Raw genomic sequence first — 17,095 nt, 5'->3', positions numbered from 1 at the left:
TCAAACTTTAAAGGAGAAAAAAAAAAAAAAAAAAAAAAAACTCAATTCTTCTATTATCAGACATTACTTTCAAATACATCAATCATTTTTAATTTTTTTTTTTCATTTACCATTTTTCAATATTAATTAGTCATAAATTATTATTTTTTTCATATCATTTTTTTTTTTTTTTTTTTCTTCTTTTTATAATAATATATAAAATACAAGTGATAGTTAATTATCGTTGTCAACACTGACGTAGTAGCTTTTAAAAAAAAAAAAGAAAAAAAAATAGTTGATAACAGTTGAATGATAAGATTAAAACATTAATAATATTGAGGAAAAGAAAAAAAATTAATAATTTTAGTTGAAAAAAATAAAGAAAGAAAAAAAAAGGGAAAAAAAAATCAAGATAATTATGAAAAAAATTAATTTTAAGCTTAAATATTAGCTGTTTTTGGTAATATGAGTATCAGATGATGAATTTGTAACAATTTGTATTGGTGTTGTTGGCATTTGATGTAGTGATGAAGAATTAGTTGTTGCACGTAATTGATTTGTATTTTTTAAACTGTGTATATACGAGCGTTGAACTGGTTTATGTTGAGCAAGTTGTACCAATGCTTCAGATATTGTAAACCATTTTCTTTTACGTCCAATTGTACGTGAATCTTCCCACTCTGGTAATTCTTCATCAACATGCATAACCCATACTTCAGTACGATGTTTATGTTCACTATTCTGTGAATTAAAAATAATAAAAATATAAAAAAAAAAATAAGATAACATTAAAAAATAATTTAAATAATAATTTATCATATTATTATTCTCTTTTTTTCAAGGGCAATGCAATATTTAAAATTATTATTAATATAATTTATAATCCAAAACTATCCATGATTTAATTTTAAAGGAAAAACATTTGTCATTTTATTTACCTCAAATATGCCCTGGAAAAAAAAAGTTAAAAAAAAAATTGTTTTATTTTGATATAAAATAATTGTTATATTTAAACAATGAATATTATTATTACCTCAAATATTCCAAGACATCTACCAAGTCTTCCTAAAACACCAGCTTCTTCACGTACTTCTCTGAGTGCAGTTACAGCTGGATCTTCATCTGGTTCAACACCACCACCAGGAACAATCCAGCTATCTGGTCGTCTACTTGATGTTACAAGTAGAACCTACATTAACAAACAATTATAATTTAATAATAATTTAATCATTTAAATATATTCAAGTATAATTACCTCATCTTCAAGATCACTTCTAACGCATATACATGCTGCTCTACGTCTATAACCTTCCGAATCATAGATTCGTGTTGAATTTGGCTTTTCTTTTACCATGATAAATAATTTACAAATTAATTATTATTATATAATTATAAAAGAAAAGTGTTGTTTAAAAAGTAAAATATGTATTTTTTATAAGAAAAATAAAATTATATTTTCATCATAAAAAAATAAATATAAAAAATAATAAAAAAAAAAAAAAAAAAAAAAACACTTGGTCAACGAAAAATGGCGTTGTTTTTTTGTAAATATAATTTATAATAATTATAGTGTAATTATAAAAAAAATAATATTAATAAATTTTGGTACAGTAATTAGTATTCGTCAAACAGCCATATCGGCCATCCTACGTTGCCACATTACTTGTACGTTTTGATAGCTGATGGGTTATCCCAAGTTTTCTAGCCGACATTATCGACGTAATTATTTAAGTATATCACTTTATAATTGTTATTATACAATTATTTCCATAATCATTTGTTGTATTAATTATATTTAAATGTTTATTGCTATTTTTTATTTGTTAAAATTTTTTTTATCAAATTATTTATGCACACTCTTTTTTTTTTTATCGAAAAAAATTTGCTGCTGTTGCTGCTGTTGGTTTTTTTTTTTTTTTTTATTTTATGCAAGAGAGAAAGAGCAGAAAATGAAAGAGAGTTAAATCAAAGAGAGCATTACGATTACCACCACTACTTTTCCTACTCTTTGGAAAATTTAACCTTAAAATCAAAAGAGCAGGTGAATTTGCAAGTAACGACAAAGCTTGGATGTGTGGATTGGATGAATGTGTGTGTTTTTTTTCTTGAAAAAAAATTGCAACAATAGGTTTTTTGATCTTTTTAACACCTGCCGCTATTATTCATCTACATGGGGTACCGAGAATTTGTCGGGGAATTTGTCTAAGCCGAATAGAAAACATGGAATTTAGATTTTCTTTTGTTGGGGAGGAATTACTTGAAAATTTGAGACAGTCAATGTGAAACTAAAATAGAATTAAAATTAAAATATCATTTAAATTTTAGAAAACTTACTTATGTTTTTTTTTCATTTGTAGAAAAAGAAAATTCATTAAGAAATACTGGTGCAATAAATTTCTATGTCGAAATAAATTCATGTCAATATTTCGAATTTCGATTTTAATATTTCGACAAGTAAATGGAAAAAAAAAAAATTCCTAAAAACCTACTTACTTTAATAAATAATAAACAATTTAAAATAAAAAAATTACAAAAAACATATTTTTTTTTTATAAAGAAGTTAATTAATTAAGCTCAAGTTAGAAATCTCGTTTTTTTTTTTCGAACAAACATATTAAAAATTTTAATAGAAAAAATATTACTTTTTTATTATTAAAGATTACAAGTATATTTCAAATAAATTCTACTTACAAGTAAGTAGATATTTGTTATTTCAAATCTACGTTTTAAATATCATTATCAATATAATGAATTTAAAAAATAAATAATAAATCTATAAGATAAACTAAAGGTAATAATTTAAAATAGAAAAAAAATTATTACAATGAAGGTTAAAACCTTTATTTCATCACTACAATGTCAACAGTATTAATGACAATTCATTATCTTTATTTTTCATAATAATTATTACATTCTGGCATCTCTTCCATTTATGAAAGTATCAAAAATATCCTTTCTATCACTCATCATCTCTCTCCACCTCAACAAACAACAAAAAACAATACATTCACTTTGCTAAATTTTTTTTTTTCTTCTTAAATCATTTTGTAAAATCATTAAAATTAATAACTAAATAACTTAACTAGGGTAGAGCATTTTTTTGTTTTTTCTTTTTCAATTATTAATTTCACCATAATCGTATTGATTTTTTTTTTTTTTCATAAACTAATAACACGATATCACTGCATCTTTGATAAAACAAAAAAAAATTAATTATAACATGTTCAATAATAATTTCATATATATATTTTTAATATTTGTTTGTTTCTTATTTATCCATAATTTTGTATTTCAATTATTTAGATTTTTAAGTTTTCTTAAATTCAAATCGAAGATGTAAAACTAATTAATATTTAAAAATATTGTACAATCGATAGTTAGCGATATATAGCAGTTATAATTGAATAATAATTAAAGGTACATATGGATAATATATCAATTTATTTTTATCATTTCGAAATGATTTAATAAGTCCCCTTGTTTATTTTGTATATTAATTTTTATTGAGCAAGTTGAATTACTCAATAAATTGTTTATTTATTTTTCACTTGCTCATGTTTTATTTTTGAAAATTATTAAATTGTCTTACTTGTTTTTTTTATTATTTACTGCATTTTTATAAATATTTTATTTCTTTAGTCTCGAGTCAATCGAGTCTTAAAAAATTTATCGCAAACGATTGCCACTTTTATTACGAAAACCACGATCGTACGACTTGACTAGTAGTAGGAAAAAAAAAAAAAAAATATTGAATTTTGATAAATTAAATAATTGTTTTTATATTTCATTCACTGTATTTAAATTTTATTTTTTAAACTTGCGGTCCTGCATGATTTGATCCACTTGTCCATATGATTTATATAAATTTTTCGTTTAAATTAGCTCGTTTTAACTAACTGGTGGTTTATTTAAATTATTATATTTTAGTGAATATTTAAATTTTTTACAAGTGCAAATCAGTCACCAGGGTGTTCAGGACAGCTGCGATTAACTTGAAACCATTTATCAATACAGCTATAATTTGAACAAACAAAAAAAAAAACATATATTAAACATAAATTATCAATTGAATAATTAATTTTTCTATAATTACTTTTTGTGGTATATGCAGAGACAAGGTAGGCGAGCTATCACGTCACCAGGTATCAATTCTTCTAGGCATATGACACATTCACCTTTTTCATCAGCAAGTACATCCTCTGTAATAAATTTAATAAACAATTTAATAACAAAAATATATTGTTAATGTTTATTATTAGCTATTTACCATTATAACTTAAACGTGGTTTTGTCAGGCACATTACCAAATGACATTCAATATCATCTGGCAATATGAATTTTGAGCATACAGGACACTTGAGACCTGTTGAAAAAAAAAAAAATTTATTCAATTTTGCCAAATATAATTATAATCTATAGGATCTCCTGCAAACAACAGCGATAATAGTTGAATGAATAAATTAATTTTACCATAAATAAGTTGTCTAACATGATGATTACGTACGACCTCAGTCTCAGTTTCATTTAAACACGAGCTCACAATTAATCCCATATTATTTAAAATCATCCCCTTCAAATTATCACAAACAAATTTATCATCATCATCACCATCATCAAGGTTAAAATTAATAATTTAAATCCCTTCAATTTACTCAATAATTCATCAACAATTATTTAAAAATATATATATTTTTTTTTATCTGGTCCCCTTGTTATTTCAGTCAGTTTAATTTACTGGCTAATAATCACAATGATTGCTTGATTGTCACATTTCAATTGTTAAAAATAGATTGAAAAATAAGAAAAAAAAAAAGAAAAAAGTTAAATAAACACAGGGTAATAATAATAATTAATGAAGCAGGGCCCTGCCACGGCCCTGTGCAATTCAATGATGATGTTAACATAATTTCACACCCGGCATCGATTGTCGACCTTCGGTTACCAGGCCAACCACCCCGGCAACACGCGCCAAAACAAATCCCTCATATACCCCTCTTTTTTATCATCCATTATTACATATAAACCTCCCTCTCTTAATTATCAACAACCCCCCAATTCAATTCACCCAACAAACCACCCATCCATCAACAATCCATCAACATAAATTAAATTTTATAAATACAAGTTTTTTGTTTATTTTTATATCAAGTGTTGTCATCATCGTCATCATCATCATCACCATCGTCATTTTTTCGACGTGTTAAATGACAATCTCTCTTTTAATAAACAACCCTTTTTTAATTTAAACATTTCTAAAAATATAAACAATTAATTTATGTAAAGAAAAAAATTGTAATTGATAAAATGGAGTAAATTTAAATATACCTAAAAAATAAATAATGAATGAACTTGTTGATGATTATTTACCATTTAATGACCATATATGTGATGGTAAACTATGAGCAGCATAAACTCTACCACTGTCTTCATCACCATCATCTGAATCAAGACTAACAAGACCAAGTGCTTGTCCAACATTAACACCAACTGTATTACCAATATTATTTTGTTCATTTGTTGTTAAATCTGGTACTGAACTTAATGAACGTGCACGTTGTCTACTATCACTTTGTAATCTTGATTGTGTTTGATTTGTTTGTTGATGTTGTAATAGACCAACACCACCAGGTAATGAACGTAATATTGAAAATCCCTGAATAGTATCATTACCACCATTTGATGATTGACCATTACCACCAGTTGTTTGTGCTACTGTACTTGTTTTAGCACCCATTTTTTAATTATTTGATTTTTTTTTTAATAAACAACAATTGTCAATTGCTATTAAACAATAATTATCATTTAATTTTAATTCAATTTAAAATTATATCCAGGTCATTTAACAGTTTTATTTTATTTTTTTTTTGGAGTTTGGCTTTTGTTGTATTATTTTTAATTGTTTAACTGATATATGACTCTTTCGTTATTATTATTATTATTTTATTGCTTGTTTTTTTTATTTTTTATTTTTGTTTTTTATCACTGAATAATATTTATTTATGTTATTTATTAAAACGCACTAGCACATTGTTTTTCCTTTTATTTCTTTTTCAATAATAATAAAAATTAAATTAAAAAAATAAAAACAATAAACAAAGTAAAAAAAAAAATCACTGGTTTGACTTGGACTTGCAAACATCCACACACACAATTATTTTTTTTTTTTATAATAAATTGTTTTTTATTTATTTAATTTTTTTTTTTTAGTTGAACTTTTTTTTTTTTATTTTTGTTAATCTTGATTGTCAAAAAAAAAAAATAATAATTTATTTTTAGTTGGCATTTATAAATTTATTTATAAAATTTAGATTTATTTATTTGTTTGTTGGAGTATTGTTTTGAACAATTATTTATTTACACTTGTTGGTTGTTGTTAATATAATAATATTTTTTTTTTTATAATTTTTTAGGCCGAAATCGCGCAACAATTTGCCATGTTGTTGAGCAAGTCATTTCGGTGTATGTACGTTTTATGAATATACTTTTTTTTTTTTTTTATATAGGTATATTTTTTTTTAACAACATGTATGTATGAGTTGTACTTGTATCAGTTGCTATATATATATATATATATTTTTTTTTTTTAGCTGATTTTTCGAAGATGATTACGCATGCGTTTACTGTTACATGAAAATCGAGCAAAAGGAATTTATATTTTGATTGTTTTGATAAGTTTTTGATGATGTTGATGAATGATGATAAATCATGCTTATCAATGCTCCATGGTTATGTTTATATATTTATATTAATTATTATATGTTGATTATTGATGTTTTTTAATTATTTGTCTTATTTTTTTATCAAGGTACTTGAAGAGTTCATTATTTTTTGATGAATTTACTCCAAAATGACTGATGGATTACACTGGATCCACTGATGGTTTAATTGTTTGGTAATCTGGAGCAGTCTCGAGTGAATCAACGTGTTTTTTTAAACACAAATCTTATAATGAATCACATGATTATTTAGAAGTCAAAAATCAAAAGTAAATTAGCTAATTTGCTTCTCAGTTTTTTTGAAAATTAACAACAGAATGATTGATAAAAAAAAATCATAAAAAGATATAAATTATATCAATAATATATTTGTAATTTTTTTTTAATTGTTTATTTTTATATTTCAGAAATAAAACAGTTGTACAATATTTACAGAATTTAAAATTACAATTGCCAACATATGTCATGGTCTATGAAAATATTTATCAATTTCATTGATAAAAAATATTTATAAAAATATGAGAATTAAGTCATCAATAACAATGATTATTATTTATATATAAAATTTTATCTTTTTATGATTTTTTTACCAGAACTATGATTAGCTATTTCTCTCCAAGCTTATAAATTTTTTTTTTTTTTTACATCAATGACCTTATGTATTCTTTATCTATAGAAAAAAAAAAAAATATTAATACAAATGGTTTGTTAGAATTGTTTCAGCAATTCAATAGATTTCCGAATCTTATCGCAATCGATATTGAAAAGATAAGCCATTAAAGTGCCTCAGTGTCATTCAACGCGTTGTGAAATAAGTAAATTAAATTGACCAGAGAATAAAAAAAATCTATTAAAATATGGTTCTAAATGATAGAAATAATGATCGTAAAATGAGCTATAATGTTGATGAATTTGAGTATCCAAGTGACAGTGATTATGATTCAGAAGAAAAAAAGTTAATATTAATATTTATATAATTATTAAATATCCTATTTTAAAATTAATTATTTATTTTTGTTACTTTTGTAGTGATGAAGAAGAAGAGAAAGAAGAAATTTACGGTTGGGATTTATTTCGTCATTTTCCACCAAAAATAAAAACTGGCTCAAATGCTGATACAAGCATTTATGATTTTTCACTTCAAGTTGTTAAATTTTTAACATACATTGTATTATTTATTTTAACAATTTTTTGTGGTGTATTATCAAAGCTGACAATTTTATTAGCAACATCACAAATTGAAAAAACTCAAGCAATTCCATATTGTATTTACAATAAAATTGGTAAGAGTTAAAATTAAATCAAACAATTAAATTCATTTGGCAAATAAATGTAACTGTAATTGTTTTTTGTGTTTTAGAAAATCGAGCTAGTATTGAAAAAATAACGACAATAATACCTGAAGAAAGTCGTCTTACTTGGTGGTGGTGTATTATATTTAGTTTTTCATTTGCTGAAGGAATAACACTGTTAAATACATTTTATTATATATTATTTAAAAAAAAGAAATTTCCAAATTTATGGTATTTATTATTAGTTTGTTTATTTGAAATATTTCATACTATTGGAATGGCTATTCTTTTTTTAGTTATATTACCAGAGTTAGATACAATTCAAGCTGTTACTGTCAGTAGTTGTACTTGTTTTATACCTGCAGTATTAGGTAAACAAAAAAAAAAAGAAACAAAACATTTATTTATTCATTAATTTAGTCGTTAATTAATTTTTTTGTCAATTGATTTATTTACTTGTTGAGGATTTAATTTGTTAATTTTTCTTTCAAGGATTATTATCAAGAAATCGACAACAAGAAGGATCTAGAAATATATTTATTTTTCTTTTGATTGGTGATATTCTTGCATTGATTGGTCAACTAAGTGGAATTATTTTTTTACCAATTTTAAGTGAAATTAATGATACAGCTAAATTGTTGTTACCTTGGGTATTAATTTTATCATCTTGTCGATGGTGGCTAAATTATGTTTCACCAAAAAGTAAAATTGGTAAGTATATATTATTATTTTAAACAAATTCATTTATTATTTTAAAAAATAAATTTGTTTTTTAGGTTTCATCAAATTTTTATCAAATATTAAAGATGATTTAGAAATTTCACGTGGAATTGTTCAAGGTGTTACTGCTATTTTACGAATAACAACATTTTTATTGACCTCATTGATGATAGTTTCTTGGAAAAATATTGATCAAGATAAATTTTTTAATTGTTTACCTGGTAAAATAAATTTTAATTTATATTTAAATACAACAAATGAATTTATTGGTATTACAAATGAAGACACATTAACTCCAATTGTAATTTTTTTAATAAATGCATTTGCATCTTTTGTAACTTATTCATGTGGTAAATATTTAAAATACTATTTTAACAATTAAAAATACTATTTAAAAAGCTAATAATTTTATTATTTTACAGGAAAATTTTCAAGTAGAACATTGATGCAACGATTTGGTTTTGCATTTCCAATAAGTCTTGTTTTACCATCAACAATTTTAACGATATTTGTATTATCAAATATTTATGAAACAAATAAATGTGCATATCATGAATTACATCTTCCATCATATGTATTTTTCAAAGAGACAAAAAAAATTTATACTATTAATGATTTTATAAATCAATGGGAAAAATGGCTTTGGATACCTTGGTTAATGTCCCAGGCTTGGATAACAATGCACATTTGGACACCTTACTGTGAAAGACTTGCAACATCTGATAGAATTTTTGCAGTATCTTCATATGACTCACTGATCATTGATCAATCATTAATGCTAAATAGAAAAAAAGATGATGCACCAGAAGATCCAGCAGACATTGAGGTAATACTAAAAAATATTTCTTATTAAAATAAATATTAACAAAGAACAAAAAAACATTATCAGGGATTTCGTCCAGAAGATACTTGTGGTACCTATTCAACACGTAATTCAGAGACATTATCATCAGCTATAAAACCAGGTGATCGTGTTACAAGAATATATGCATGTGCAACAATGTGGCATGAACTTCAAGATGAAATGATGCAACTTATAAGTAGTATATTACGTCTTGATTTGTGTCAATCAGCAATGAGATTTACACAAAAACGTTATAGAATACAAATTGATGATTATTATGAATTAGAAAGTAAGTTAATAATATTAATTATCTATTAAATATATATTTAATTTAATTATTTTTTTTTAGCTCATATATTTTTTGATGATGCATTTCAATGTATGTATGGTTGTACGAGTATTTGTAATCATGATGAGAATGAAACACAAGTTAATTCTTATGTTAAAACATTAATTAAATGTATGAAAATATCTGTTGAAAGATTAGGTATGTTGGCATCACCACCAATGAAATATCCAGCACCATATGGTGGTAGATTAGAATGGAAGCTACCTGGTCAAACAAAATTAATAGCACATTTAAAAGATAAAAATAAAATACGTCATCGTAAACGTTGGAGTCAGGTTAATATTATATAAAAATATATTTATTTTTATTTAAATAATATATACATGTTAATAAATTTTAGGTAATGTATATGTATTATCTTCTTGGTTATCGTTTAATGGATCGTTCAATTCATAAAAATCGTAAAGAAATAATTGCTGAAAATACATATATTTTAACTCTCGATGGTGATATTGATTTTCATCCATCAGCAGTTAAGGTATTGCTACATTTAATGAAACGTGATAAATCACTTGGTGCAGCATGTGGTAGAATTCATCCAGTTGGTTCAGGTCCAATGGTTTGGTTTCAAAAATTTGAATATGCAATTGGTCATTGGTTACAAAAATCAACTGAACACATGATGGGTAGTGTATTATGTAGTCCAGGATGTTTTTCATTATTTCGTGCAAAAGCATTGATGGAAGATAATGTCATGAGAAAATATGCAACAAGATCAACTGATGCAAGACATTATGTACAATATGATCAGGGTGAAGATCGTTGGCTTTGTACATTGATATTACAATCTGGTTATCGAGTTGAATATTCAGCAGCAAGTGATTCATTTACACATGCACCAGAAACATTTAATGAATTTTATAATCAAAGAAGACGATGGATTCCATCAACATTATTAAATATATTTGATCTTTTAAATACATCTAAAGAAACAAGACAAGCTAATGAAAATATTTCAAGACCTTATATTGCATATCAATGGATTTTAATGGGTATGATGATAATAATAGCTACTTATGTGATTAAAAATTAAATTATATTTTTGTTTATTTTTAGGTAGTACTATTCTTGGACCAGGTACAATATTTTTAATGCTAGTTGGTGCATTTGTTGCTGCATTTGAAATTGATAATTGGACAAGTTTATATTATAATTTAATTCCCATTGGAATATTTGTTGTTATTTGTTTTTCATGTAAAGCAAAATTACAGTTACTTGTTGCAGCAATAATATCAGCAATATATGGTCTTGTTATGATTGTTGTACTTGTTGGTATTATGTTACAAATTGCTGAAGATGGCTGGACAGCACCAAGTACAATATTATTTTTTGCTGTTGTTGGTCAACTTATTATAACTGGTATATTACATCCAAATGAATGGGGTTGTTTAATATGTGGATTAATGTATTACATAACTGTTCCATCAATGTATTTATTATTAATAATATTTTCATTATTTAGTATTAATAATGTAACATGGGGAACAAGAGAACAAAAACCAATTGAAAATAATGATGTCGTTATAAATAATGACACAAAAAATTCAATAAATAGCTCAATAAATAATAAAAATAAAATTATTGAAAATGGTGTTGTTAATTTTTCATTTGCTGGATTATTTAAATGTATTTTTTGTACAAATAATCAAGTATCAAATGAAGAATTAAAGCTAGATATTATTAATCAATCTTTAGATAAAATTGGATCACGGCTAGATTCAATTGAAAAACATTTTGATGGTAATGAAAGTCAAACAAGTCAACAAACAATAATTCAAGATGATAAATTACATGATATACAATTGGATGATTTGAATGAAAATAAAATAAATGATTTAACAATAATTACAAATATAAATTCAAATGAATATAATTATAAAAAACGTGATAATAAACTTTGTAATTTTTTAGTTAGTCCAACGTGGCTACAAGACAATGAAATATCAAAAGGTGGAATTGAATTTTTATCACATGAAGAAGAAGTTTTTTGGAAACGTTTAATAACAAAATATCTTTATCCAATTGATGAAGATAAAAAACAATTAGAAAAAATAGCTGAAACACTTAAAGAACTTCGTAATGAATATTTATTTAAATTTTTTATGATTAATGCATTATTTGTGTTAATTGTATTTTTAATGCAATTAAAAAAAGATATATTACATATTAATTGGCCATTTGGTGCATCATATAATATATCATATGATCGAGCTATGAATGAAGTACATATTGATAAAGATTATTTACAATTAGAACCAATTGGTTGTCTATTTATTCTTGGTTTTGTTTTAATATTATTTGTACAATTTGTTGCAATGTTGTTTCACAGATTTGAAACATTTCATCATATTTTAGCTAATACACCATTAAAATTATTTCGTTGGAATGTTGGTTGGATTTATATTACTATATTATACTGATGAATTGGATTTTTTAATATTAATTTTAACTTTTTTTTTCTACAGTCAAAAAGTAATACAACTGAATTATCACTTGATGAACATGTTGAGGATCTTGTTGATGGTTTACAAAAAATTGCTGAAGATAATGCAAATCCAGTATCACCAAAAACAAGACAAAGTGTTGGAAAATCACCGGGGAAACGTAAAACAGTACATGAATTAATAGAAAATAATGATAAAAAAATTAAAATTCCAGCAAATTTTGATACAGTTTTTCGTCAAAATCTTCGTGAAAAATCTGGTAAATATTATTTTTATAATAAATCATTTTTATCAAATTTAATAATAAATTTAATAAATATTATATAGATAATCCAAGACTGACATCATCTGGTATATCACAAAATGTATTAAAAGCATTTGAACGTCGTAGAACAACATTTGTTGCTCATCAAAGAAAATCACAATTTCAACGTACAAATTCAGAACATATTTATCAAAGTCCTACTGATAATAATCAACGAGAAATTAATAAATCATATAGCTATGATAATCCATCATTTATACAAGAAGAAAATGAAGAAATTGAACCATCATTACCAAGATAAAAAAGTCAAATTCAATATTCAAATTCAATAACACAATAATATTTTTTAATTATTTTTAATGATCAATAAAAATTACTGTAAAATTTTTAATTAATTTTTTCTTTAAAATTAAAAATTTTCTTTTTTATCCTGCTAGATTTTAATTATTATTTTATTCTTAAATTTCCGGAAGATTTTGTGGCTCCACCTTGAGATCTAGCTTCATTGAATTTCTATGAATTTTTTAATGTGTGTGTGTTGCAACTTTGTGCAACATAAAAAACAATTATTGCATCGGCATTTTAAATGAATAAATAAAAATTAATAATAAAAATATCAACATGGCAATATCATTTTGTGGTAAAAGATTAATTCTTACTCGTAATTCACTTGTAAAAATACCAAATCGTCATACTGGCTATATTATTCTGTAAGTACTGACATTTTTAATGTCTAAAATCTTTTTAGGTTAAGCTGTGTATTTTAATATTTTTAAATTTTTATAATAAAAAAAAAAAAACAATTTGAATAAAATATTATTATTAATTGTTATTATATTGTTATTATTAAAGATTACCAGAAATTGGAGAAGATTTACCAGACAAAGATCCATTATTAAAAGAAGATGGTTTACCAGAATTTAATTCATTTACATATGAAAGATCAATAGCAGCAATTGGAAAACAAACAGTTTTATATGAACAAGCAATTAAAAATATTGATGATAATATTTTAGCAAACAAAGATAATTTAAATATTGTTGATGTTGTTATAAATCCATTGGAAGAAATAAATGTACCAATTGAAACAACTTGGGGTATTGCTAAAACTCTTTTTTTTGGTAATCAAAGTTTAATGCCAACAAAATATTATCAAAGTATAAATAAACGTATGACACAAGCAAGATCAACAAAACATACAAGTTTACCAATATACAATGCATGCAAAGAATATTTATCTAAAAACAATTCAAATTTAACATATGAACATGAACGTTTGTTAAAAAAATATGTATTAGAAGGACGTTTAAATGGTCTTGATATAACACATGATAAAACAAAAAGATATTATGAAAGTACAGCATATAAAATAAACACAAATATGAAAGAATTTAATGACAAAGTTGAATTAGCAACAAAAAGATTTAAAATAACAATAAATAATCCATCAATTGTATATGATTTTCCTGAAGATTATTTAAAAATCATATCAATTGATAAAAAAAATTATAAAAATGGACCATGGAAAATAACACTTGAGCCAAAAATTGTTGATAAATTTATGGAATATTGTCCTGATCGTGATTTAAGATACAATGTATGGAATGGAAATGTTGGTAGATGTGCAATGCACAGTGAAAATGCACTACGTAATAGTACAACACTTGAAGATATTAGAGATAATCGTCATAGACAAGCTAAAATATTAGGCTATAAATCATGGTCACACATGAGTATGGAAACAAAAGTTGCTGGTAATTTAGATAATATATATAATGTTATGGATTCATTACTTGATACTGCTAGACCAGCACAAGAAAATGAATTTAAAGAATTAACTGAATTTTCTAAAAATCATGGTTTTAATGATACCATACAAGCTTGGGATGTTGATTATTGGAGTAGACAACATTATCGTAAAACACGTAATATTAAAGATGAATTAATACAACAATATTTTCCATTACCACATGTATTAAATGGTTTATTTAATTTAATTGAAAAATTATTTAATGTTAAAATAATTGAAGGTAAAAAAACTGATGTATGGCATTCAGATGTTAAATTTTTTGATGTATATGATTTAAATAAATCAACAACAATACCAATTGCACATTTTTATCTTGATCCATATGAAAGAACGGATTATAAATTATCATTAACACATGAAAATAGTTGGATGGTTGGTTTAAAAAGTAAAAGTAAATATATGAATACAATACCATTGGCATCATTGATATTTAATTTTAATCCACCAAAAAATAATGAGCCATCATTGTTAACAATAAATGATGTATCATTATTGTTTCATAAATTTGGTAATTTATTACAGCATTTATTAACAAATGTTGAAAATTCAGAAATTGCTGGTTTATCGTCAATTGAATGGGATGCTGTTGAATTATCTGGACATTATATGAAAAATTTTATATATGAAAGTGATGTATTAAAAAATATATCATGTCATTATAAAACAAATGAGCCATTACCAGATGATACTATTAGAAATTTAATAAATTCAAGATCACATATGGCTGGTTATAAATTATGTAAGGAACTTTATTTTGCACGTTTTGATTTAAAACTTCATGAACTTGATGAATTTTGGTTGACAATTATGAAACGTTTGTATAAACAACATTTTGTTATGCCAAGAGATAAAAATGAATCATTTATAACATCATGGAGTGCAATATTTACTGGTAATTGGAGTGCTGCATATTATAGTAATCTTTGGAGTCAAATGATGGCTGCTGATGCATATAGTGCATTTAATGAAGTACCAAATAATGATGATGATGCTAAAAAAATTATATCACAAAGATTTAGAGATACATTTTTATCACTTGGTGGTAGTGTACATGCTGGTGAAGTTTTTCGTAGATTTAGAGGTAGAGATCCAAATTCAAAAGCTTTGTTAAATAATCTTGGTCTTAAAAATGATAATACAGATATTTAATTTTTAAATAAAATTAAATAACAACAATTAAATATTATTTTTTAAATTTAATTTAAAATAATTACACTTTTATTATTTTCTGTATGACAAATTAAATATTGCAGAGATTAATATGTATTATATTCATATAGACTATCATCAATTTCATCATCTTGTAATTTTTTTTTTTTGAATATACTATTGTAAATCATATTTGATAATTATTAAATTTTAATAATAAATTAATGGCTAATAATTATAATTATTAAAAATTCATATCACATGAGTTTTTGTGTGGTCTTGAATATTATTTTTTATATTTTTTTCTTTATAACAAACCAACTATTACGATTGAAATAAAAAGTAGAATTATTACAATCCAATAACCGCAAGTGCTATCCTTACGAGTAATACTTTTAATTGTTCTGGTTCCATCTGTTAATCTGTCATCAAGACGTTCCATATGATCAGCAAGATCATCAATAATTTCTAAACACAAAAAAACCAGTCGAAAAATAATTATACTTTGGTGTAATTAATTTTATAATTTTTTTTCTTTACCATTTTGATTGTCAACTTCAGTATTTATTGTTTGGGCAATTTCTTTTTGTCTAACAATGACTTTGTAAAGTTCATCAAGTCCTCTTTCTTGATCTACAAATAAAATATATAATTAATTTTAGATAATTTAATTTTCATGAGTTATAATGCACCTTGATATGCAGCATCATTTTGAGTTTTTAAATCATCAACAGATACATTGACATCTAGAAGAGGATCATCATCATCTTCATCATCACCCCAGCCAGTTGTACCACCATCAACAAATGCTGATGTACTTGATTTAATTAAACTTGGTCGTTCAGATGCTGATGGATTCATTTTAACATCACAAAGTTTTGTCATTTTAATAATATTATTTTCTAATATTTCAACTTGACGTTTTCTTCTTTCAGCTTCATCAAATGTTCTAATTAATTATTTACAATTAAAGAATAATATAAATATTAATTTTAATATGTTTTTAACAAATTTACATCAAACAAAAAAAAAAAAAACAAAGGATACATAGCTCTCATTTTGAGATCATCATTAATTTTTCTACGTAATTGATAAACTTTATCAGAATATTCTTTCAATTGAAATCTAATGTTTGCTGATAAACTTGCAAATGCTTGTGACATTCTTCTTTCACGATCTCTTTGTGTTATTTTTTCCATAATATCACGAAAAAATCTATCACAAGAATCATGCTCAACAATCCTAAAAAAGCAAAAAAAAAAAAACATCAAAAAATATCATTATTTATTTTTATTAAAATAAAAAACAAACAAGATTAAATAGGTTAAATGTCAATTACCAGGGATCATTATCATCGATATTAATAAGTGCCATTTTAAACTGTCAAAGCTGATAAATCCTCCAAAAAAAAAAAACAGTAAATATTATTAATTCAACGACGACCACCACCACAATTACCAATTAAAATATAAAAATAAACTTTTTTTCAAGACAAAACAAACTTATCAAATAACTTTTTGACTGAAT

At 24.2% G+C, this 17,095-nt stretch overlaps 5 protein-coding genes across 7 annotated transcripts; 2 read left to right on the top strand and 3 right to left on the bottom strand.

Moving 5' to 3' along the window:
• Positions 1-212: 212 nt before the first annotated feature.
• LOC122860856 (diphosphoinositol polyphosphate phosphohydrolase 1) lies at positions 213-1,902 on the bottom strand. Of its 2 annotated transcripts, XM_044164873.1 has the most exons (4): positions 1,235-1,431; positions 1,013-1,168; positions 918-929; positions 213-720 (listed from the first exon to the last, which is right to left on the bottom strand). In XM_044164873.1, the coding sequence occupies exons 1-4, from the start codon at positions 1,331-1,333 to the stop codon at positions 427-429; spliced, it is 561 nt and encodes a 186-aa protein (XP_044020808.1). In that variant the 5' UTR covers positions 1,334-1,431; the 3' UTR covers positions 213-426. The 2 variants fall into 2 exon arrangements, with proteins under 2 accessions (XP_044020808.1, XP_044020809.1); XM_044164874.1 differs by lacking the exon at positions 918-929 and having other exon boundaries at positions 1,235-1,902.
• A 936-nt stretch (positions 1,903-2,838) lies between these two features.
• On the bottom strand, positions 2,839-6,465 carry LOC122860854 (E3 ubiquitin-protein ligase znrf2). The gene is made up of 4 exons (XM_044164868.1): positions 5,347-6,465; positions 4,247-4,342; positions 4,073-4,178; positions 2,839-3,993 (listed from the first exon to the last, which is right to left on the bottom strand). Exons 1-4 carry the CDS (start codon positions 5,711-5,713, stop codon positions 3,936-3,938), a joined length of 627 nt encoding a protein of 208 aa, XP_044020803.1. The 5' UTR covers positions 5,714-6,465; the 3' UTR covers positions 2,839-3,935.
• A 182-nt stretch (positions 6,466-6,647) lies between these two features.
• On the top strand, positions 6,648-13,223 carry LOC122860847 (chitin synthase chs-2-like). 2 transcript variants are annotated; one of them, XM_044164858.1, is made up of 13 exons: positions 6,648-6,964; positions 7,408-7,650; positions 7,725-7,978; positions 8,056-8,358; positions 8,480-8,698; positions 8,764-9,057; positions 9,130-9,533; positions 9,597-9,840; positions 9,901-10,175; positions 10,241-10,892; positions 10,957-12,287; positions 12,366-12,603; positions 12,672-13,223. In XM_044164858.1, exons 2-13 carry the CDS (start codon positions 7,553-7,555, stop codon positions 12,908-12,910), a joined length of 4,551 nt encoding a protein of 1,516 aa, XP_044020793.1. In that variant the 5' UTR covers positions 6,648-6,964; positions 7,408-7,552; the 3' UTR covers positions 12,911-13,223. The 2 variants fall into 2 exon arrangements, with proteins under 2 accessions (XP_044020793.1, XP_044020795.1); XM_044164860.1 differs by lacking the exons at positions 6,648-6,964; positions 7,408-7,650; positions 7,725-7,978 and having other exon boundaries at positions 8,194-8,218; positions 8,284-8,358; positions 12,672-12,936.
• Positions 13,137-15,852, top strand: LOC122860849 (oligopeptidase A). Its single transcript, XM_044164862.1, has 2 exons — positions 13,137-13,319; positions 13,462-15,852. Exons 1-2 carry the CDS (start codon positions 13,231-13,233, stop codon positions 15,566-15,568), a joined length of 2,196 nt encoding a protein of 731 aa, XP_044020797.1. The 5' UTR covers positions 13,137-13,230; the 3' UTR covers positions 15,569-15,852.
• Positions 15,772-17,095, bottom strand: LOC122860851 (syntaxin-8). The gene is made up of 6 exons (XM_044164867.1): positions 17,027-17,095; positions 16,908-16,967; positions 16,616-16,810; positions 16,261-16,517; positions 16,109-16,201; positions 15,772-16,036 (listed from the first exon to the last, which is right to left on the bottom strand). The coding sequence occupies exons 2-6, from the start codon at positions 16,940-16,942 to the stop codon at positions 15,876-15,878; spliced, it is 741 nt and encodes a 246-aa protein (XP_044020802.1). The 5' UTR covers positions 16,943-16,967; positions 17,027-17,095; the 3' UTR covers positions 15,772-15,875.

Source organism: Aphidius gifuensis, linkage group LG1 (genome assembly GCF_014905175.1).
Source record: "Aphidius gifuensis isolate YNYX2018 linkage group LG1, ASM1490517v1, whole genome shotgun sequence".
Taxonomy (NCBI): Eukaryota; Metazoa; Arthropoda; class Insecta; order Hymenoptera; family Braconidae; genus Aphidius; species Aphidius gifuensis.
This window is presented reverse-complemented; position numbering and strand designations above follow the sequence as displayed.